Here is a 21,715-nt window from a genome sequence, read left to right as displayed (position 1 = left end):
TCTTATCAACATTAGAACGGTGTTTTTCTCCATCAAATATGAAGACTTTCAAAAACTTTCTCTAGTACTGCATATTCTGGAAAACGATGGGCAAATGGGAAACACTGTTTTCAACTTAAAAAATATTAGTGTGGACGTGGCCTAAGTTGCGCTGAAGTAATGAAATGATTTCCGAAGAACCACCTCTCAAGCAGTGGTGGTTCTAGCTTGTATGGCGCCCTGGGCGAAACCTGCTTCAACACGCCCCCAAAGTTGTTGTTGGGCGGGGGGGGGTGGTAATGGCCTTGGGCAAAACCCGCTTCAACACCCCCTCCAAAGTTGTTGGCCGGGCAACTGCACATGTCGCCCATGCCTAAATCCACTACTGCTCTCAAGAAATACTGGAGCCAGATAGTTACATGAGATAATATTTTATTATGGACTGAATGAGCAGGGTTTTGATTGCCTTAACATATGTAGAAGGATATTGTGAAGGTGATTCTTATGGTTTCTTGGTTCACTGCCATACTGAAATCTACCTGCAATTTACAGAGGCACTAACTCATCTGTCATGGTTTATTAGCCATAGACAGCTTGTCTTGTAGTGGCTTGTAGCATCTGTCATCCAAACAGAGTGTCTCTTATCTTTCCATCGGTGACTGAGGTTATGAAAACAGGAATACTGCAACATTCAGGTTCCAGTATAGTGCACAGAATAGATCAAATATATCAGACCTCTTCACTAACTGCAAAACTCTCATGTTTGGTTATTGTTTTCCATGTGTTTAACTCTCTTGTCAGTGTACAATTGGTCAAATGTTTATGTCTGTACCAGTGGCATAGCCACAGGTGTGCCAGGGTGCGCAAAGGCCACCCAAAATGTAAGCTTGCACACCTAAAAGAAATGCCTTTTTTATGCTTAATTATGTAGGGGTGTAAAATGCATCAATATTATACTGAAATTTCAAAGCATCGATTACAGAATTTAATGATCAATTATAATAACTATAATAACACCAAATATGTTACAGAGTCTGTCTCGGATTACACGCTCACTCTCGCAGACGCGGAATAAAGGGAAACAAGCGCTCATTCTAAATTAAGAGCGTTTATGCTACTGAGTTCAGATTTCTGTCTCATTGTTCATAATTGCATGCGTACATATAAGCAAAATAAGTAAATTGTCAATCTTTAATTCCCCAGTTGCGATATGTTATGCATACTGTGGAATATTTGTAGAATATGCATGAAAAGGTATGCTATACTGTACTGTGCCTGTACTCTCGACCATTAGCCTGTTGGGCCTTAACGTGTTCATTATCATAGCATGACGCTTGATGTAAAAAAAAGGTTATTTCATACTTCTAAAACATTTTTGCACTTCTGTTTTTGCAGTTCAAAACAACAGAACTCACATTTACATGTTTGTACTGTCTATAATAGAACATCACAAATTCTAATTATGAAAACATATTATGTTGGGCAATTCCATGGAAATTAAATATAAAAAAAGTTACCAAAGGAACAAAACAGCCTTATAAATTCTATAGTGGTGTAATGAATAATGGAAAATGCCATCCAGACGCTAGAGGGTGCCGCTTGCTTACGCAATACTGACTGAAGTGCTAACTGAAGAGCAGTCTATTTTTAAACGCAGCCTTTCAAGCTTTTGTAATCGCGCAAGACCTTATTGCGATTTCAAACTTAATCAATTGTGCAACCTTAATGGATACCATACCAATATCTCAGGAATCAAAGTTTGCTGTTTTCAAAGCGTTTGGATGGTTTTACCTCATCATTTATGTGCTGCTTTCAAATGTCACGTAACGACGGTTTTTCCTTGAGATAAAAAAAAAGTAAATATTACATGTTCTTTGGAGTGCCAACCCTTCTACATTCTGTGGCTGTCATTATTTCTGGATTGTGCATTTGAATTCAAAGAGTTTTTACAAAGTGTGATGATAATTTATTCTAAATGAACCATCGGTATCTCATATCGGCTTTTCGTGCTTTTTTCACCGATTTGCTGATGTTTTTAAATTGGTCATTAATTAGCCGTTAAATATTGGTGGCCGATTCATCGGTGCACCCCTAAACCATCCTGTATCATAAATACAAAGAATGTTCAAAAAATATTTTAAATCTTCTTACAGTAGTGCATTCTTCTGTTCACCACAATGCACTATGCATTTATTTCTTATCCACAATTTAGTTAAGTATAAAAACCTGGTGTGTTTTTGTACATTTTCCTGTATAGTGCTAACCATATATATTTGTGTCTTTGGCACTGCAAAACTTTTTTAGTTTTATTATTGACTCTAATATTTTGATATATTAACAGGCCTACCTACTCCAGTATTACCTTGGCACACCCAAAGTCTTGTTTCTGGTTACGCCGCTGGTCTGTACAAGGGAAATTCTGTCGTCATTTACTCACCCTCATCAAAACTCAATATGATTTCAGGATGTTAGCCTTAGTCACTATTCACTCTCATTGCATGGGAAAAAAAGATGCAATGAAAGTGTAAACAGGATTTGGAACAACATTAGGGTGAGTACATGATGCCAGTTTACATTGTTGGGTGAACTACCCCTTTCTATACCACAAATAATTTTGAATCAAGTGTTAAATTGACCACACATCTGTCTTTTCTACTTTTAACTTTTCTACTACCTAAATTTCGGCCACATTTTAAAGCCTAAGGCAGTTTTTGTGCCAACAAATGCCATTTTAAAGTGGAGTATGGCCAAAGGTCTACAATATTTCAAGATTCAGAGACGTAGAAATGTCTGGGCACTCGTTCTGAAGCGTCTGAGTCTGTCATAGAATGTACTCAAGTTCATTTTAAAGGTGCTGTGAGCGATTTTGCCGTTCTGAAGCGTTCACGTGACTGAGCTGTTGAATTAGCCACGCCCCTCGTTCTAAAACCCCGCCCTCCAAAGATAATTTTGAGACCAACCTTGCATTCCAAAGGGGATAAATCCGCCTCCGAAGGGAACTTCGAAGGAGGAATGATCGTGGCCACCATGTTGAAGGGTCGTTCCAAGCCGAAGGGCTCATAAATAGCTGTTCACAAATTGGGCCTTACACACTTCAAACTTCCAAAGTGCTCTCTCTGGAGGACAAACCCTCTGAAGGGATTAGGGCATAGGGATGAGCCCTTTGGAATGGAACGCAGCCCAAAACCGGGCAAAAGAGCAGCACTGTTTGTTCCCGTCACTGTGGCTGTAAAATTCAACCGTGGCACAATAGCGCCCTCAACTGATAAACATGATGAATCACAGCCTCAATGATGCGCTTCAAATACAACACTATGAGAACGAGCAAAATGATTGACAGGTGAAAAGCGTCAATGTCCACGGACACATTTTTGTTTGCTGTTTACAAAGTCTACAGCTGTCACAGATACCGCTGAGATCTCAGGACACTTATTTCATTACTATCTTTAAAGGAGTAAGAACATTTTTTGCATACTTTTCCATGCAAAAACAATCGCTTATAGCACCTTTAAAGACTTGTTTTGGCTGTTTTGAGACAGTTCAAATGTCAACATGGCAACATGTTCAAACCCCTTCTGCTTGGCAAGATTGGTGTGAACGTCACAGTTGACTGTCAATCATCCAATCAGGACGTGGCATGAGCCCCACTGCACATCATTATTAGCTGAATTATAAGACAACAGCCATCTCTGTGGTTACACCTATCCAGTCTATTAGTTGTGTAAACTGAATGTGAATTGATTAGATAAATGTATTCACCAAGACACAACAAAAATGTAGCTCTCACAAACAGGATCACACTCACTCAGAGTCAGCACTTTGTCTTGTGTCTTCTGAAGACTGTGTCTGTGTGTTCTCCATAGTGCACGAGTTAGAAACAGGACCCTGATTTTTAAGTTTAAGTTAAGCCTAGGCATGTCACCAACAGCATTTACAATGTATATTCCACTGTAATTAATAACAATTAAAACGATGTCTTCCCAATTAAGTTTTAAAATGCATCATTTCACTGCAAACACCTTTGAAGATACAAAAGCCATTTGTTTGAATTTCTCGTATCTTAGGGGGAGAAAAATCAACCTGGTCTCAGAATTACATTACTATACCTATAATACATTTACATGGCTCGTTTTACTCATCGCGGCAGTTTCCTGGTGAAATAAATACTAGAGGCGCTACAACAACGACACAGATTATCAGTTCATAAACACTTACTCGTCACCCTGTTCCTCACACAATGCATTCTTATGACATCTAAACAGTTTAACTATAGCGCATCACTTGTAAGGTGATACATTTTAACATTTGCATAATATAAATAACTACATTTACAAGCTTGTTTGTGTGTGATTAAATTGCGTGGTTGCTGAACTGTTAGCACTTGTGATGCAAAGGGTCTTGAACTCGCTGTAAGGGTCTTGAAGAACACACGATTCGACACGTGAGCTGAAAGTGTCATAGAAGCAGCACAATATGACGTGGTCATTGGCACTATTAGTTAGGTTTAGGTTTAAGGTTTAGGGTAGGGAGGTTGTTTTTTGTTGATTTAAAACTCGATCTGTTCGGAAGAACATTCAACTCGCTTGTTTTAACACCACACAGTGGACATTTCACCTCTGAACTGCCGCGATAACCACGTCATGTCATATTGCAAAAAGGTCACAACAGTCCTGTAATTTTCATGAGATCAGGGTGGAAAAATTGAGACACCTAAAAGAAGAGAAACAGGCAGAATTAAAACAAAAATGGAACGCAAAGGGAGATATCACAAGCAAAAATGGCACCCTCAAGTAACCATTTACTTTCATTGGATGGAAAATGATGCAATGAAAGTGAATGCAGACTGAAACTAACATTCTTCCAAACATCTCCAAACTTCGTTCTTTTTTTAACCAGACAAGGGTCCGACTGAGACGTGAACGATGTTAAACTAGCTTTCAGCAGTAAAGGGAGGAGCTTTGAGATAAAGAGTATTAGATAAGGCCATTAGTGCTCCATAGATTACAATAATCCAGATCCTTTAATATCAGTGCCGTCTACCACTCGAAAAATAAACCATCATGGAGCACAGACTGCATCACATGTTACTGTTGTCCATCCTGCTGGTGATTCAAGGTACGTGCTGGTGTGTTCCATTATTTTCACTAAATTGCACAACAAATGCATTGAAACGTTGACTATGAACTAAAATGAAAAAATGTGCTCTTAAGTATATAAACTTAATTAGGTAGGCCTATATGTAAATATTAGTCAAACATATTCAGCTTGTACTGACATTTCATTTATATGCTTAGTTTAATGAAATATTAAGAAGTCTCGCAATTTAACTCTCCCACCGTTCTCTGCATTTTGCCCAGGTTTTGTTGGGCTGCAAGCTCAAGAGGTAAATTAAAACATTAGATAAACTGTAGATATTAGTGACGATTACAAGTCAATCCATTTCACCACGGTTGCCAAAAACTGACCGTTTTCACATGTGTGCTCAGAATGGTGAGGGCAATGACACATGGGCTGGGAAAACCTGCAAGTGTGAATGCGATGATCCGTCGAGCAAGCTGCCTTCCAAAGGTTCTAGATCAAACTGGGCACAGGAGATGGACTGCATGCCAGGTAAGAAAGAAAAGTGACTGAAAGAAACATCAATCACATTGCTGTGTTTGTCTGTTGACTCCAGAGTCATCGACTGCAAAGCATTGAGTTCTGGTTTGGAAGAAGCACACTCTAAAATATTCCTTTTACATTGTGTTTCACTGTTTTTTGAGTCTCAATAGGTGTTCTGGATCAGATACTACTTATTAAAATCCTTCCTGCCCTTTTTTATCAGGAGAACTTCCTAATGAGACTTTGCTCTAACATTGACTCATTGAGAATTGAGATGGATGGATTAGTTAGCACTAGTTGTTGCCCTTTGGAATCAGAATGCATGGCATGTGCGAATGAGTTGGCGCCCGGACAAGCCCTCGCCTGCAGCACAGCAGAAAGCCATTAATCATTTGGCAAAGTGATGTGTGCCATCACTGCGTCCCATTGGCACAGCACCAAAGGGCAGACATGCTCCATTAACACACAACCGCTCATGTTCAGAGTCCTCTGAGACCAGTGTGTTCGAATCAAATGAAATGGAGGAAAAGTGAGAAAAAATAAAGAGGAGGGACGAGAGCAGGATCTTAATCCCATTAGTTCCAGTAGGAGAGAAACATGATGTTGAGATTACCAAGCCCAGAATAGGACCTGTCTTTCAAACTATTATAAAAGAGATGCATATCAATGAAAACTATTCAAGAAATGTTCCGGGTTCAATATAAGTTAAGCTTAATCGACAGCATTCATGACATAAAATAGAGTTGTTTTTTTTTAAACAAGCAAATATCGCAGTAATAGTGAGGCACTTACAAAGGAAGTGTATCATAGATGCTAAAATACACACTGTTTCAAATGTATAGCTAATAGACGTACATTTTTTTAAGTGTTAACTTGATTTTAGTGCGTTCAAATCGCTTATAGGGTTTACGCTGTTGCGTCATCATGAGAACAAAGTTGTAATTGGATATACTGTAACTTTACACAGAAAGGTTAGTAAGTGATTTTATCACACTAAAATGCATGTTTGATGCTTAAATCTTGGCTACACTTTTGAAACAGTGAGTATTTTAACATTTACAGACTGGCCCCATTCACTTCCATCGTAAGTGCCTCACTGAAACCTCGATTTTTGCTGCTTCTGTTCTTTTTTTTAAAGAAAAGGAGGGACTTATGAGAGTCTAAATAATTTTTTGTTGTAATCAACATTTTATCGCAAATGCAGTCAATTGAGATTAATTTGTACTGAACCCAGAATATTCCTTTGAGTTGTTTGTTTGGAATCAATACAATTTTCAAATAAATCTACAGATTTCCCAATTGTTTTATTCCGACATCTCAGAGGAGAAAGTGAAAAATAAATAAATAATATTTTTGAAATAAAATTGTCAGAACAGCCTCCGAGTATAATTTATTTTTTTTTAATATAGAAAAGACATCAGATGTTACAACCGATGAAAGACTGGGAAGAGGCATAGAGGATTTCCAATGCAGTAGAATTAGTTTACGAATTAGAGGCAAAACATTGGCAAACTTCTTAAAATGCCCATCCAGGTGTTGATGTCTTGCAAACTGGTCTCATAGAATCACATTACTGTACCTGCATTTTTGCAAAACAATTTTTACGCGGGGTGTACGAATCACGGCAGTTTCCTGGTGAAATGAACACTAGAGGCGCTACAACAAGGACTTTTCACTTTCACATACTGTAAATCACAAGTAAATAAAGTGAGTTCATAAACTCTTACTTTTCGCTCTGTTCATCACACAATGCTATCATATGACATCTAAACACTTCCACATAAGGTGTAAGGTGATACATTTGAAAGTTTGCTCTAAATAGCCAATTACATTTCCAAGCTTGTTTGAGTGCGATCAAGTTGTGCTGTAGCTCAACTGATTTTGAACGAGTCCTGAAGAGCATGCGATTCCACACATACTGTATGTCAAAAGTGTCATAGAAGCAGCACAAAATGACGTGGTTGTGTTTTCATCTCAGATTTACTTTTTCTGACACTATCAGGGTTGGGTTTAAGGTTTAGGGTAGCGAGGTCGGTTTAGTTAATTGAAAACTCGATAGAGCATTAACCTCATCTGTTTGGGAGAAAATTTCACTCGCTTTTAGTGCCCCACAGTGGACATTTCACCCCGGAAACTGCCACCGTAATGAACCACTTCATGTAATTTTGCAAAAATGTCAACACAGTCGTGTAACATATACTCTCTTAAAAAGACTTCCTTAAATTTCCACAAATGAATTTCTGTTCAAGGTTCATAATTTCTGAATTACAACTCTCCTCAAACCCGTTGTTTGCCGCAATATACACTTAATTTCATTCGAATTAAAAAGGGATTGTTTTTTAAATGGCAGAGCATGCCATAATGGGCATTATGCATTGTTTAGCAATCCTAGAAGAGAGGGAATGTAAAAAAAAAAATTATGTGGGACTAAAGCTTAAGTGTGGAACGTGACCATCTGTCGACTTAAGGTCTTATTGGATGTTGATCTTTCTCTATGCACTAAAGCACAGATTTCAGGACTGTACAGTCATGAGCAGAAGAGTGCAAGCCAAGGGTGTAGATTTGGTTTGAACATTGGGGGGGGCAGTGGTGGCTCAGCAGCTAAGGCTCTGGGTTACTGATCAGAAGGTTGGGGGTTCAAGCCCCAGCACCACCAAGATGCCACTGTTGGGCCCTTGAGCAAGGCCCCTGACCCTATCTGCTCCAGGGGTGCCATATCATGGCTGACCCTACACTCTGACCCCAGCTTAGCTGGGATATGTGGGAAAAAAAAAGAATTTCACTGTATATGTGCAAATGTATAATGTGTGAAAAATAAATATAATTTTAATTATTATATATGTTTCCATAGATCATGGTATAAATAATGGCGGGGGGTGTATTTGCTTGAATTTACGCCCCTGGGAATTACAGAGCTACCAGCTTAACGCTTTGTCCATTTCTCTGTAACACAGCAGGGCCAGAGAAATCTCTTTGCCTGTGTGATTAATGTTTCATTAAGCCCCATATAAGACATGTCAGACTCCAGGCTTTTGTTGAATGGGCCTGTCAATAGATTTCTATAATTCAGAACTGCCTTCATCCACAGTTTTCCTGACCAACCACCTGGTGGTGCCATGATGATTCTGATTGCCGCTGGACTTTTTTTTTGGTTCCAGTGTTGTGTCGAAGTCTGTTCCCCCTATGTTTCCCCAGTTAGTGTTTTTCGTAGCGCCTTTAAACATTAAACATAGGTGGAACAGTCTTCGACAAAGGGGAAACAGATTTCAACAAAGGGGAAACATGGGGGGAACAGACTTCAACACAACTCCCTATTTCCCCGGTCAGTGTTCGCTGTATTGCCGTTAAACATTAAACATAGGAGATAACAGACTTCGACACTAACTAAGACTTTGACAGACTGTTCCCCCTATGTTTAATGTTTAACGGCACTAAGGGGAGCACTAGCTGTGAAACATACGGGGAACAGACTTTGACACAACACTGGTCTACATAATAAGCAATGTAAAAACTGCCGAAACGAGCATTCCAGATGGAGAACAACAACTATTTTAAGTGTTAGTTGGAGTAAAAATGAGTTCAGGCTCAACTTGTGCATGGTTGGCTGTCATAAAAACTCAAAGTAGTCATTGATGTCAATGTAACTACCCTCGGGCAATTGCTCGGGCAAATCACATCATCTACCCATGCTGTGCGGATGAGGCACTGTCAAAAGACGTCTTTATGACTCTGTAAAGTATCTGCACTATAGAGCCACATGTTTTTTTTATTCTGTAATAAGTTAAACATCACATTATCCACTAAAATCATAGGCGAGTGAAAACACTGGAGACCGGAAAATTAAAACAGGCTGCTGTTAAGAATCGTGCAACGTGTTTGTGGAAAAAGGTTTATAGTGAGAAAGCAGACTGATACAAACAGTGAAGCATCCCAGTATTGTCATAGTATACATCAGCACTCTTGGAACGCCTCTTATCCAGTAATATTAGAGAACCTGAACTAACAGTTTTATAAACAAAGAAATATATTAACCATATCTATCTATCTTCTCTCAATTTTCTGTTCAGAGTGCCCTTACCATAAACCTCTAGGTTTTGAGGCTGGATCTGTGACTTCAGATCAGATCAGCTGCTCAAATGAAGACCAGTACGCAGGGTGGTTCTCCTCCTGGACCGCAAACAAGGCGAGGCTCAACAGCCAAGGATTTGGGTAAAATGATTGGATTTTCTCTGGAATATTATTCTTCAATAAGAGGTTTTGAGTGAATCTGCCCTTTAAGCATATTTTATTTGCTCTGAGGGAAAAGTATTGTACATTTTATTGCTTCATGAGCAGATAACAATCCTAATTGGAATGTACGTAGCAGTGAGAAGAGGAAGAGAAAGAACAGCTGAATGGGAGAAATCCCAGACAGCACACGTACATCTCCGAGATGTCTGTTTAAGAGCATTTCATCTGGAAAGCATCGCATTATAATGAACATCTGCTAAACATCTTAAAAAGATCAGATGTACAAACATTGTAAATTATAAACGTCTCAAAGACATCTGCTGAATGTCTTATTGACATCTGAGAAGAAACGTCTTATAGACATATTGAAGATGACAAACAACCTTAAAAATATGTTTTTCAGATGTAAACTTTAGGGATGTGCGAGACTAGTCGACTAAACGGATCTGATGCTGCTAGTCGACACTGGAATTACTAGTCGGTTAATATTTTTCCCCATTAAACTGTTCAACAATTTTACACATTTATGTTTGGCTTTATATTTTTACAAAGGCTGGGCGTGGTTACTTCAGAAGGGGGTTGGGCCCACTCCAAAAGGGGGTGACATCTCCACACATGGTTAGGGTTAGGGAAAGAGTTAGGTTAGGGGCTTCCGCCCCTTTTTGGCACTCGGCCTGCAGCTATATCCTTTTCGTTAGTATGCGATCTGGAGGCTGCCATCGTTGTTCATGGAAACTCAGTTCTGGGATCGGGCGTCATGTGATCGATTTCTCGTCAAGGGCAACAGATATGAAAAAATAAAAGTCTGTTTCACGCTTTTAAGGGCCGTTCAAAACAATCTGTCCCTGGAAAAAATATGTACTATAATGTATTGCAAAAATTGAGATTCAAATCTTTTTGGAAACAATTTTATTTAGTCATAAACCACAGTTACTTTTGAATGGCCATCAATTGAGAAACATGGTTTTTGCCATCACAGTTCCAGCATTTACTAGCTGGGGCTAACAGAGACCTATTAACAAGCCAATTACATTCCAATTAAATTCCATCCACATGAAAGATGATGGAATGCAATGATTTTACAAAATGATTTACATTTCAGTACTTTATTTCAGTAATATTAATGGCAGAGCTTATAGTCAACTTGTATAAAGCTAATGACTCTTCATTCAGGGTTATTTTATGCTAATTAATTAAAGGGGTCAGAACATGCCTTTTTTAATATGTTCCTTAAGGATCACGTATAATATTAGCAAAAATTTTTTGCATGAAAAACAGTCATATACTTGTAAAACATGATCATTTTCCACCCTCATTCTAACCCTCTGTCAGAAACGCTTGGTTTTGGTGCTGCTTCTCCTTTAAGACTTGACGGTATACACCAACTGTTCTGATTGGCTCTCTGCTCTTGACTGACCTGCTTGTCTCTCACTGTTTACCGCTGCTGGGCCGAAGTGATAAGATAAAGTAGGTGTTGATGCGTTGTTCTGGAGACGGTCATATGCGAATATACCAGATAGTGACATCACAAAGTGGAGGAAAAAGAGAATGAGTTTTGGCAGCTTGGTTTCAATAAATGCTCTTTTAGAAGTGAGGAGGAAGTTTGGAGTTCTGAAACTTACAGTATGTTTTTATAGTGCAATGACCTATTATATGTGAAAAGATCAAGGAAAATTTTATTTCTCATTGATCCCTTAAATAATTTGCCAGATACCATGCATTAATAAAGGAATATTCGCCGCTGTTCATTGTAATGCAGCGTTTTTTTCGTATTTTGTTTCAGACTTGACATGTTGTGATAATGAATGCCCAACTTGGATGAAAGAGCTTCCCAGGTGCACTTGAAGGCAGTTTAAGCCCCGCCTTGCAGTTAAAAGAGCCAATCACATTTTTGATAGAGCTGTCACCTGTTTGTTTACACCAAAACATGCATGCTCATTAACTGGACCAGCCTGAAAAATACCGTTTTTTTGTTTTTGTTTTTTTTAACCATGATTTGAGCTAAAGAAACAAAAATTATGATACCATTTTTGTCAGATTTTATTGCTGATTTGACATGTAATCTTTACTTACAGTTTTGGAGATTTCAGTCTTTCCCATTCAGCTATACTTGTACTTGTATGACTTTTACATACATAGAAAATAGCTGCCTGGGGGCGTTACTTAGATTGCTGCTGACTGAACAGTCCTGACTTCTTAAAGGGAATTTTGTCTAGTCCAGTTTTAGGTGTCATTTTTTTATCTCTCTCTCTCTCGTCCCAGGTGTGCCTGGCTGTCTAAGTTCCAGGATACAAACCAGTGGCTTCAAGTTGACCTGAAGGAAGTCAAAGTTGTTTCTGGTATCCTGACCCAGGGCCGATGTGACTCTGATGAGTGGATTACAAAGTACAGTGTGCAGTACTGCACCAATGAGAAACTCAGCTGGATCTACTACAAGGACCAGACAGGAAACAACAGAGTAAGAATACAATACGATAGTCCTGGAACAATAAGGATTATGAATGGAAGTCATTTTTTACAGTAAATTTAGTTAACCAACATCCAATAAATTACTGCAGGTCACAAATATCCTAAATTAAATAATGCAGAAACTTATCAGGACTTAAATACGACTTTTACATTTAACTATTACAACCTGTACTGAAGACACCACCGGCACTGATGATGCAAACAAGATGCAAACACAATTCATTTATATATATATATATATATATATATAGGCCTTTTGGCCTGGTGTTTGGCAAGAACATCTATTTAAAGTGATAATGCACTCAAAAAAACTCACCCTCATGTCATCCCAGATGTGTATGACTTTCTTTCTTCACCAGAACACAAATTAAGATTTTTAGAAGAATATCTCAGCTCTGTAGGTCCATACAATTCAAGTGAATGGGTAACAAAATTTTGAAACTCCAAAAAGCACAACATAAAAGTAATCCATAAGACTCCGGTAGTTTAATCCATGTCTTCAGAAGTGATATGATAGGTGTGGATGAGAAACAGATCAATATTTAAATCCTTTTTTACTATAAATTCTCCTCCCTGCTCAGTCAATCTCCATTTAACTTTCACATCCTTCTTCTTGTGTTTTTGGTGATTCACATTCTTCATGAATACACCCCGTACTGGGCAGGAACAAGAATTTCTAGCTAAAATTGACAAGTATTGATCTGCTTCTCAACCACAGCAATCATATCACGTCTGAAGATAAGCATTTAACAACTGGAGTCTTATGGATTACTTTTATGCTGTTTTTATGTGCATTTTGGAGATTCAAAATTTTGGCATCCATTCACTTGCATAGACCTACAGAGCTGAAATATTCTTCTAAAAATCTTCATTTGTGTTCTGCAGAAGAAAGAAATTCATCTGGGATGACATGAGGGTGAGTAAATGATGAGAGAATTTTCATTTTTGGGTAAACTATCCTTTTAAATCCCCTTTAAATCGCCAAAATTATACACTTTGTCTTTATCTGTTAATGTTTCTCTGTGTTAATTGTGTAGCTTTTTTCAGTCAACATCTTATAATGTGTTTTATGTGTTTCTGTGTTTATGTAAACCTATTTAACCTGCTGGCTGTTTTGTTAAAGGAACTGGATCAATAGGGAATCAGTTATAACATACATAAGATAAACAGAGACTTCCTTTATTCAAGGGCATTTCTCGGGTGAGCCACAAACACAATTAAACAATGTAGGGTTATAGTACATACAAAAAGGAATTGGACACCACAGAGGGGATACAGCACCCTACGTCACCATTACAAACCACATCAGAACACACAACAACACAACATTCAGTACACATCCACGAGATCTACCCCTTTCTCCTGAGATCTGCAAGCATCTGTTGCATCTATAAACATAAACAGAGTGGCCTCCTCTGGCCTCTGCATGCAATGGATGCTCCCTTCTGTATTTGATTTGCTAAAGCAGCAAACTTATTATATATTTTTTGTCCTTAAACTGAATACAAAAAGACGCAAAAACATAACTTTATGTCTTAAGAAAAGGAAACATTTCGAACCCAAAATGAATGTAACTCAAAAACTTAAAACGAATTACTTTCATTTCGTTCTTGAAAAATATCAGGAGATTCTTGAGAATAATAAAAAGTTATTTTAAAAAGAGTGAGCCCAGTGATTGGGCAGTGTTGTTTACTTTGGCATGTTATGGTAAGAAAGGAGCGGCACAGGAAATAGTTGGGTGGAATACACCGGATCAGGTGCATTTACTCATGCAAAGTAACAGCTCCATGCGGATGGCGATGCGGGTGTGCCAGCCCAACGGGATTATACGGATGTAACGTGCTATGATAGGTGGGCGCAGCAGGTTCTGGACTGTGGATGAGCGGTCAGAGTTTCCATAGAAGACCTGAGGAAGAAAAATAAGCCCTTTTTTACAAGTAAAACTTAAAGGGATAGTTCATCCAAAAATGATAAAATGAAAATTCTCTCATTATTTATTCACCCTCATGCCATACCAGATGTATATACTGTACATATACTCCGATCAGCCACAACATTAAAACCACCTGCCTAATATTGTGTAGGTCCCCCTCGTGCCACCAAAACAGCGCCAACCCGCAATAGCATTCTGACATGATATTCTTCTCACCGCAATTGTACAGAGCGGTTATCTGAGTTACTGTAGACTTTGTCAGTTCAAACCAGTCTGGCCATTCTCTTTTGACCTGTTTGACCTGGCGCTGTTTTGGCGGCACGAGGGGGACCTACACAATATTAGACAGGTGGTTTTAATGTTGTGGCTGATCGGAGTATATGTACAGTATATACATCTGGTATGGCATGAGGGTGAATAAATAATGAGAGAATTTTCATTTTATCATTTTTGGATGAACTATCCCTTTAAGTTTTACTTGTAAAAAAGGGCTTATTTTTCTTCCTCAGGTCTTCTATGGAAACTCTGACCGCTCATCCACAGTCCAGAACCTGCTGCGCCCACCTATCATAGCACGTTACATCCGTATAATCCCGTTGGGCTGGCACACCCGCATCGCCATCCGCATGGAGCTGTTACTTTGCATGAGTAAATGCACCTGATCCGGTGTATTCCACCCAACTATTTCCTGTGCCGCTCCTTTCTTACCACAACATGCCAAAGTAAACAACCCTGCCCAATCACTGGGCTCACTCTTTTTAAAATAACTTTTTATTATTCTCAAGAACCTCCTGATATTTTTCAAGAACGAAATGAAAGTAATTCGTTTTAAGTTTTTGAGTTACATTCATTTTGGGTTCGAAATGTTTCCTTTTCTTAAGACATGAAGTTATGTTTTTGCGTCTTTTTGTATTCAGTTTAAGGACAAAAAATATATAATAAGTTTGCTGCTTTAGCAAATCAAATACAGAAGGGAGCATCCATTGCATGCAGAGGCCAGAGGAGGCCACTCTGTTTATGTTTATAGATGCAACAGATGCTTGCAGATCTCAGGAGAAAGGGGTAGATCTCGTGGATGTGTACTGAATGTTGTGTTGTTGTGTGTTCTGATGTGGTTTGTAATGGTGACGTAGGGTGCTGTATCCCCTCTGTGGTGTCCAATTCCTTTTTGTATGTACTATAACCCTACATTGTTTAATTGTGTTTGTGGCTCACCCGAGAAATGCCCTTGAATAAAGGAAGTCTCTGTTTATCTTATGTATGTTATAACTGATTCCCTATTGATCCAGTTCCTTTAACAAAACAGCCAGCAGGTTAAATAGGTTTACATAAACACAGAAACACATAAAACACATTATAAGATGTTGACTGAAAAAAGCTACACAATTAACACAGAGAAACATTAACAGATAAAGACAAAGTGTATAATTTTGGCAATTTAAAGGGGATTTAAAAGGATAGTTTACCCAAAAATGAACATTTCTCTCATCATTTACTCACCCTCATGCCGTCCCAGATGTGTATGACTTTCTTTCATCTGAAGAACACAAATGAAGATTTTTAGAAGAATATTTCAGCTCTGTAGGTCCATACAATGCAAGTTTATGGTTGCCAGAATGCAGAAGGTCCAAAAGTGACATAAAGGCAGCATAAAAGTAATCAATAAGACTCCAGTGGTTTAATCCATGTCTTCTGAAGTGATATGATAGATGTGGGTGAGAAACATCAATATTTAGGTCCTTTTTTCTGCTATAAATCTCCACCTTTGACCAGCCCCAACCAGTACGTGGCTGAATGTGGAAGTGAAAGTGGAGATTTACAGTAAAAAGGACTTAAATATTTATCTGTTTCTCACCCTCATCTATAATATTGCTTCCGATGATATGGATTTAACCACTGGAGTCATATGGATTATTTTTATGCTGCCTTAATGTCCTTTTTGGACCTTCTGCATTCCGGTCACCATTGTATGGACCTACAGAACTGAGATGTTCTTCTAAAAATCTTGGTTTTCTGTTCTGCAGAAGAAAGAAAGTCATACACATCTGGGATAGCATGAGGGTGAGTAAATGATGAGAGAATTTTCATTTTTGGGTGAACTATCCCTTTAATAAAATCCTTCATAAAGAGTTGTGAGCCATGAACCAAACCAACCAGTTCTGAGGTGAATCACAACAATACAAACTTTGATTTGAGGGAAAAAAAGTATTTGAAAATCTGAAAAAAAGACTGCGTACTTAAAGTCTTTCAAGAGGAAATAAACTTCAATCCCATGAAGCTTAGCGAATGATGTAATCAAATTTAAACGATGCAAAAGTATTAAACTACTGATTTAAAGTGGTTGATTAGACGTATAGAAACAGCATGGTAAGATTATTGCAAAAATATTTAGATATTTCAAAATAAATGAGTAGTTTGAGAGTGTAGGGAGACAGTTTATTTAAAAAATATGACAAAGTAAATCTGCATTTACATGACGTGAAATAATCGCGTTACTCTTCGCTACTGACGTAAAACTGCGTGAAAAGGCATGCGCACAACACGTGCACATGTTTAAAAACATATCTTTTTTCTATCCATTTTGACTCACCATCTCAGATATAATTCGATTTTGATTGACTATCTCTGATGTGATCTGATCTCTTTTTTTCATATTTTATTGTACCTAATTGTATAAATAATGCATATTGTAAAGCGACATTGAGCTTGGGAAAGGCACTATATAAATAAAACTTCTTCACACTGGATAAGCCAACAAGAACGGGGGCTTAAGGTGTTTACATGCACATGCAATGTGAAATCACTGTAATGGGCAGAAAACTACCCGTGTCGACCGGCTTATTCTTACGCTGTTTATGAACTCATACCGATAAAGGAACGCAGTTTAATACGTCAGCATGACCACACACATTGGCTGCATAGTAAGCATAATCGGTGTAAGAACATGCATGTAAACACACTGATTCACAGTGTGTCATGAGAGCAGGAAGTCACTGCAGAGCTCTTTTGGTGCACTTTGTTGGCCGCGATTCTCTGATTGTTGGATATGTCTCGTCACATTAAAAAAAAATGGTATCCTATTTTTTGGACATATGCATTTCAATTTCATAACTAAAGTTCTTTAGTTCTTCTTTACATTTTGTTAAAGATTACTCAATTCAATTTGATGGAACTTTATTATGAAATTGAAATGCGTAAATCTTAAAATATTTTCTTTGTCTAGTACAGGATCATGCATGGGTAGTGTAGTTCTTAAGGAATTCCGCTATTAGCCTAAACTCGATTTAAAAAAACAATTTTTTTTTAATTATGCAGGCTGATGGCATCAACAGATGCATATACCATCAATTAACATCCTTGTAGCTCAGGGTAGGACTGTTTTAAAAAGGTTTATACAGTGCTGTGAAAAAGTATTTGCCCCCATCCTGATTTCTTCTGTTCTTCTTTGTGTATATCTCATACTAAATTGTTTCAAAAATTCAAACAAAATCTAACATAAAACAAAGGCAATCTGAGTAAACATAAAATACAGTTTATAAATGATAATGTAATTTTTTGAAGCAAAAAAGTTATCCAGTACCAACTGGGCATGTGTGAAAAAGTATTTGCCCCCCTTAGGGTACATTTACACGACAACGATGTACTAAAAACAGAAAAGTTTTGCGTACAGACGACAACGTTGTCAAAACGATCCCCGTTCACACGGATCCACGAAAATGCTGTATTATGCATGCCAGGCCAGTAGTTGGCGATGTCACTTTGTAAAGAAACACTACATGCCTGCGCACATAAGCATTCTTCCACAGAGCGGTGAATACAAACAATGAAGACGGCGAAAGCATCGAGCAATTTTGTCTGGATGGACGATGAGGTTGCTTTATTACTACAAGTGACCCAGACTATAAAGCACTCCACTTTTTTAAGGACGCAAACTGGTGATCTCATGTTGGTCTGTTCGCCCTGGAGGTAAGTTCTCGAAGTTCATGCCTATAGATTGAACACATCTTAGGGGCCATTTACACGACAACGTTTTCAACTTAAAACAGAAAAAGTTTTATGTTTTTTGGCTGTTCGTTTACACAAGGCATTTTGGGGCCTGAAAACGCAAACTTTTGAAAACGGGTTTCAAAGTGCACGTTTTTGAAAATGATGCCGTTATCGTTTCCGTGTAAACACAAAAACGTGAATTTGTGAAAACGATGACGTCATACGCACGCGTATCACGTGTTCAGTCTATAGGCATGCACGCGAGTACTTCAAAACAACGCGCGAGACATTCAAAATTACAATGGCGGACTACAGGACTGTGTTTGTGCTGCTCAAGATTTTGTCCAGACAAAATTGCTCGATGCTTTCGCCATCTTCATTGTTTGTATTCACCGCTCTGTGGAAGAATGCTTATGTGCGCAGGCGCGTAGTGTTTCTTTACAAAGTGACATCGCCAACTACTGGCCTGGCATGCATAATACAGCGTTTTTAGTCGTTTTCGCGGATCCGTGTGAACGGGGATCGTTTTGACAACGTTGTCGTCTGTACGTAAAACTTTTCAAAAATGCAAAGGAAAAACTTTTCAGTTTTTAGTACATCGTTGTTGTGTAAACGTACCCTTAGTTACTAAATCTATGAAACTGCTTTCATAATGGGGTTCAGCTGGAGTAGACACACCCAGGCCTGATTACTACCAACCGTGTTCAATCAAATCAGCACCTAAACAGAACTTTTCAGCAGCATGAAGTTGGCTAAAAGGTCTCACACTGTAGCACACTATGCCAAGGTCGAAAGAAATTCCAGAAATTATGAGGAAAAAGGTGATTGAAATACATCAGTCTGGGAAGGGTTACAAAGCTATTTCAAAGGCTCTTGGACTCCAGACGAACCACAGTGATAGCCATTAAATCCAAATGGAGAAAACTTGGCATAGTAGTGAACCTTCCCAGAAGTGGCCGACCTTCCAAAATTCCTCCAAGAGCACAGAGACGACTCATCCAGGAAGTCACAAAAAGCCAAGGACAACATCCAAGAAACTGCAGGCCTCTCTCGCATCAATAAAGGTCACTGTTCATGACTCCACTTTCAGAAAGACACTGGCCAAATATGCCATTCATGGAAGAGTGGTGAGGCGAAAACCACTGCTAACCCAGAAGAACATTAAGGCTCGTCTGAATTTTGCCAAAACACACCTTGATGATCCTCAAAGCTTTTGGGAGAATGTTCTGTGGACTGATGAGTCACAAGAGGAACTGTTTGGAAGACAGGGGTCCCGTTACATCTGCCGTAAATCAAACACAGAATTCCACTAAAAGAACATCATATCTACGGTCAAGCATAGTGGTGGTAGTGTGATGGTGTGGGGATGCTTTGCTGCTTCAGGGGGACTTGCAATACTTGATGGAAACATGAATTCTGTTCTCTACCAGAAAATCCTAAAGGACAAAGTCCGGTCATCAGTCCGTGAGTTGAAGCTATTAGACAATTATCTAAAGCATAGGAGTAAGTCCACCTATGAATGGCTCAAAAGAAGCAAAATTAAAGTTTTGGAGTGGCCTATTCAAAGTCCTGACTTGAACCTGACTGAGATGCTGTGGCAGGGCCTTGAATGGATGCTCGAAAACCCTCCAATGTGGCTGAACTAAAGCAGTTCTGCAAAGAAGAGTGGGCCAAAAATCCACCACAGCGTTGTGAAAGACTGATCTCCAGTTATCGGAAGTGTTTTGTTGCAGTTGTTGCTGCTAAAGGTGGCACAACCAGCTAATAAGTTTAAGGGGGTAGTTAGTTTTTCACATGGGTGATATAGATGTTGGATAACTTTTTTGCTTAAAAAAAAAAAAATGTTATATATTTGAAAACTGCATTTCGTGTTTACTCAGGTTGCCTTTGTTTTATGTTATATCTCGTTTGAAGATCTAAAACAATTTAGTATGAAAAATGAACAAAAACTGAAGAAATCAGGAAGGTGGCAAATACTTTTTCACAGCACTGGAAGTTATCCTTACAATTGTATCACCCACGGAAAAAAATAAATAAATAAATAAATAAAATAATTTTGGATTTTTACTCCAGGTACCCAATTGACTAACACACCCCCAATCTGGTTTACAAACAGATATTGCCGCCCAAAACTCAGCCATTGGTTGAACCAATGCTTCTACAGTATGTCTGGTTGGTCAGGACTCTTGAACAAACATGGCAATTTTTCCATAGTCAGAGAGTGTTTACACTTTTCTGGGAAATCAACATATAACTTGCTTACTTATCGTTGTCTATACATATTAAGCAAGGATAAGATACATAATTTTGTTTTGTTTTTTACATAAAAAATGACGCATCACCTTTAAGATCGCATGGCAATGTGGTTTAGCGAATGCGCATGTGCTGTTAGTCACCTTGACCAGGTGTGCACCTATTTGCTAGTCATTAGGGCATTGATTGCGTATGCATTAAAAGTGAGGTTTCGATGTATCACTGTTGTTTACACGCTCCTCTGATAATCATGAAACCCCCTGGCCTTCAAACCAAACGGTGCACAACAACAAGAAGCACGATTTCAAGACTCAGAGGCCATGCTGCGTTCATGCACGCGGCCCGACAACAGGTGTGTGTTTTAAAAGACCAGGAATGTTTAGGATAAGTATTTAAAATGTATCTAAATGGATTGATTTGTCATGCACAGAGCAGCCCGGCGGGGATGAGGCGCGTTCAGCAGTCCAGGGGCGTCAGCAGATATTGGCTCCAGAGAGTGGGATCGGAGGCCGCGCGTATCTCGTGTTTCAGCCGCCACCGAGCCGTCTCACGGAGGGCGATTCTGGAGGCCTGGGATCGGCTGAGACGCCGGAGGAATCCTGCTGCAATGGATGGCGCTTGAATTTCTTTTAAATCATGTTTTTACCGCTTTTTATGGGTTATATATTTACAGTATTAAAATAAAGACGCTGTTTATTAAAGAGTGTGTGTGCTTCTCTGGCTAATTGAACAATGACCTCAAATGGTTTGGTGATTGCATGGTGGTTAGGAATATTTACAGCCTTTTTTTGCTTTTTAAACGCCCTGTCTATCGCAAGCGTCGCGTTGAAAGCAAGTCGCGTCTCTTGTAATCAGTGACTTTGTGCGCACTGGGCCCCTGTTGCATACGTCATCTTTTCACCAATTTTGCGTTGACGCCTCCCGTGTGGGTAGGTAAACAGCTTAAATGTCACATGACAGAACACCTCATCCATACATGTCGATTTATCAAATCTCCCCTTCTGTTTACAGTAGTTTATTTAATAAAAGACAGTCCTAGCCTACAGAAGCCCTGATAAGAATAAAATAATGAAACATTTTAATTATTAGATTTCTAAAATTTTAGCTTGTTGCAAAAGATCTGGAGATGCCCCTTTTTTGATGTTACTGTTTTTATTTATTCTCTCTATAGGGTATTTAATTGTGTGGGTGCGCGCGCGCGCGCAGAACCTTCCATAGTAGATTGGTTACGTTGACTGTAAAAAGAAAAGACGCTTCCAGTGT

The 21,715-nt window shown here is 38.7% G+C and overlaps 1 protein-coding gene across 1 annotated transcript; it reads left to right on the top strand.

The window, feature by feature from the left end:
* Positions 1-5,016: 5,016 nt before the first annotated feature.
* Positions 5,017-15,444, top strand: LOC127428014 (retinoschisin-like). Its single transcript, XM_051676048.1, has 6 exons — positions 5,017-5,094; positions 5,337-5,362; positions 5,466-5,589; positions 9,648-9,789; positions 12,073-12,268; positions 14,722-15,444. The coding sequence occupies exons 1-6, from the start codon at positions 5,040-5,042 to the stop codon at positions 14,872-14,874; spliced, it is 696 nt and encodes a 231-aa protein (XP_051532008.1). The 5' UTR covers positions 5,017-5,039; the 3' UTR covers positions 14,875-15,444.
* The last annotated feature ends 6,271 nt before the right edge of the window (positions 15,445-21,715 follow it).

Source organism: Myxocyprinus asiaticus, chromosome 37 (assembly GCF_019703515.2).
Source record: "Myxocyprinus asiaticus isolate MX2 ecotype Aquarium Trade chromosome 37, UBuf_Myxa_2, whole genome shotgun sequence".
Classification (NCBI taxonomy): Eukaryota; Metazoa; Chordata; class Actinopteri; order Cypriniformes; family Catostomidae; genus Myxocyprinus; species Myxocyprinus asiaticus.
Note: the sequence above shows the minus strand (reverse complement) of the source record. Positions and strands in the feature narration are given on the sequence as shown.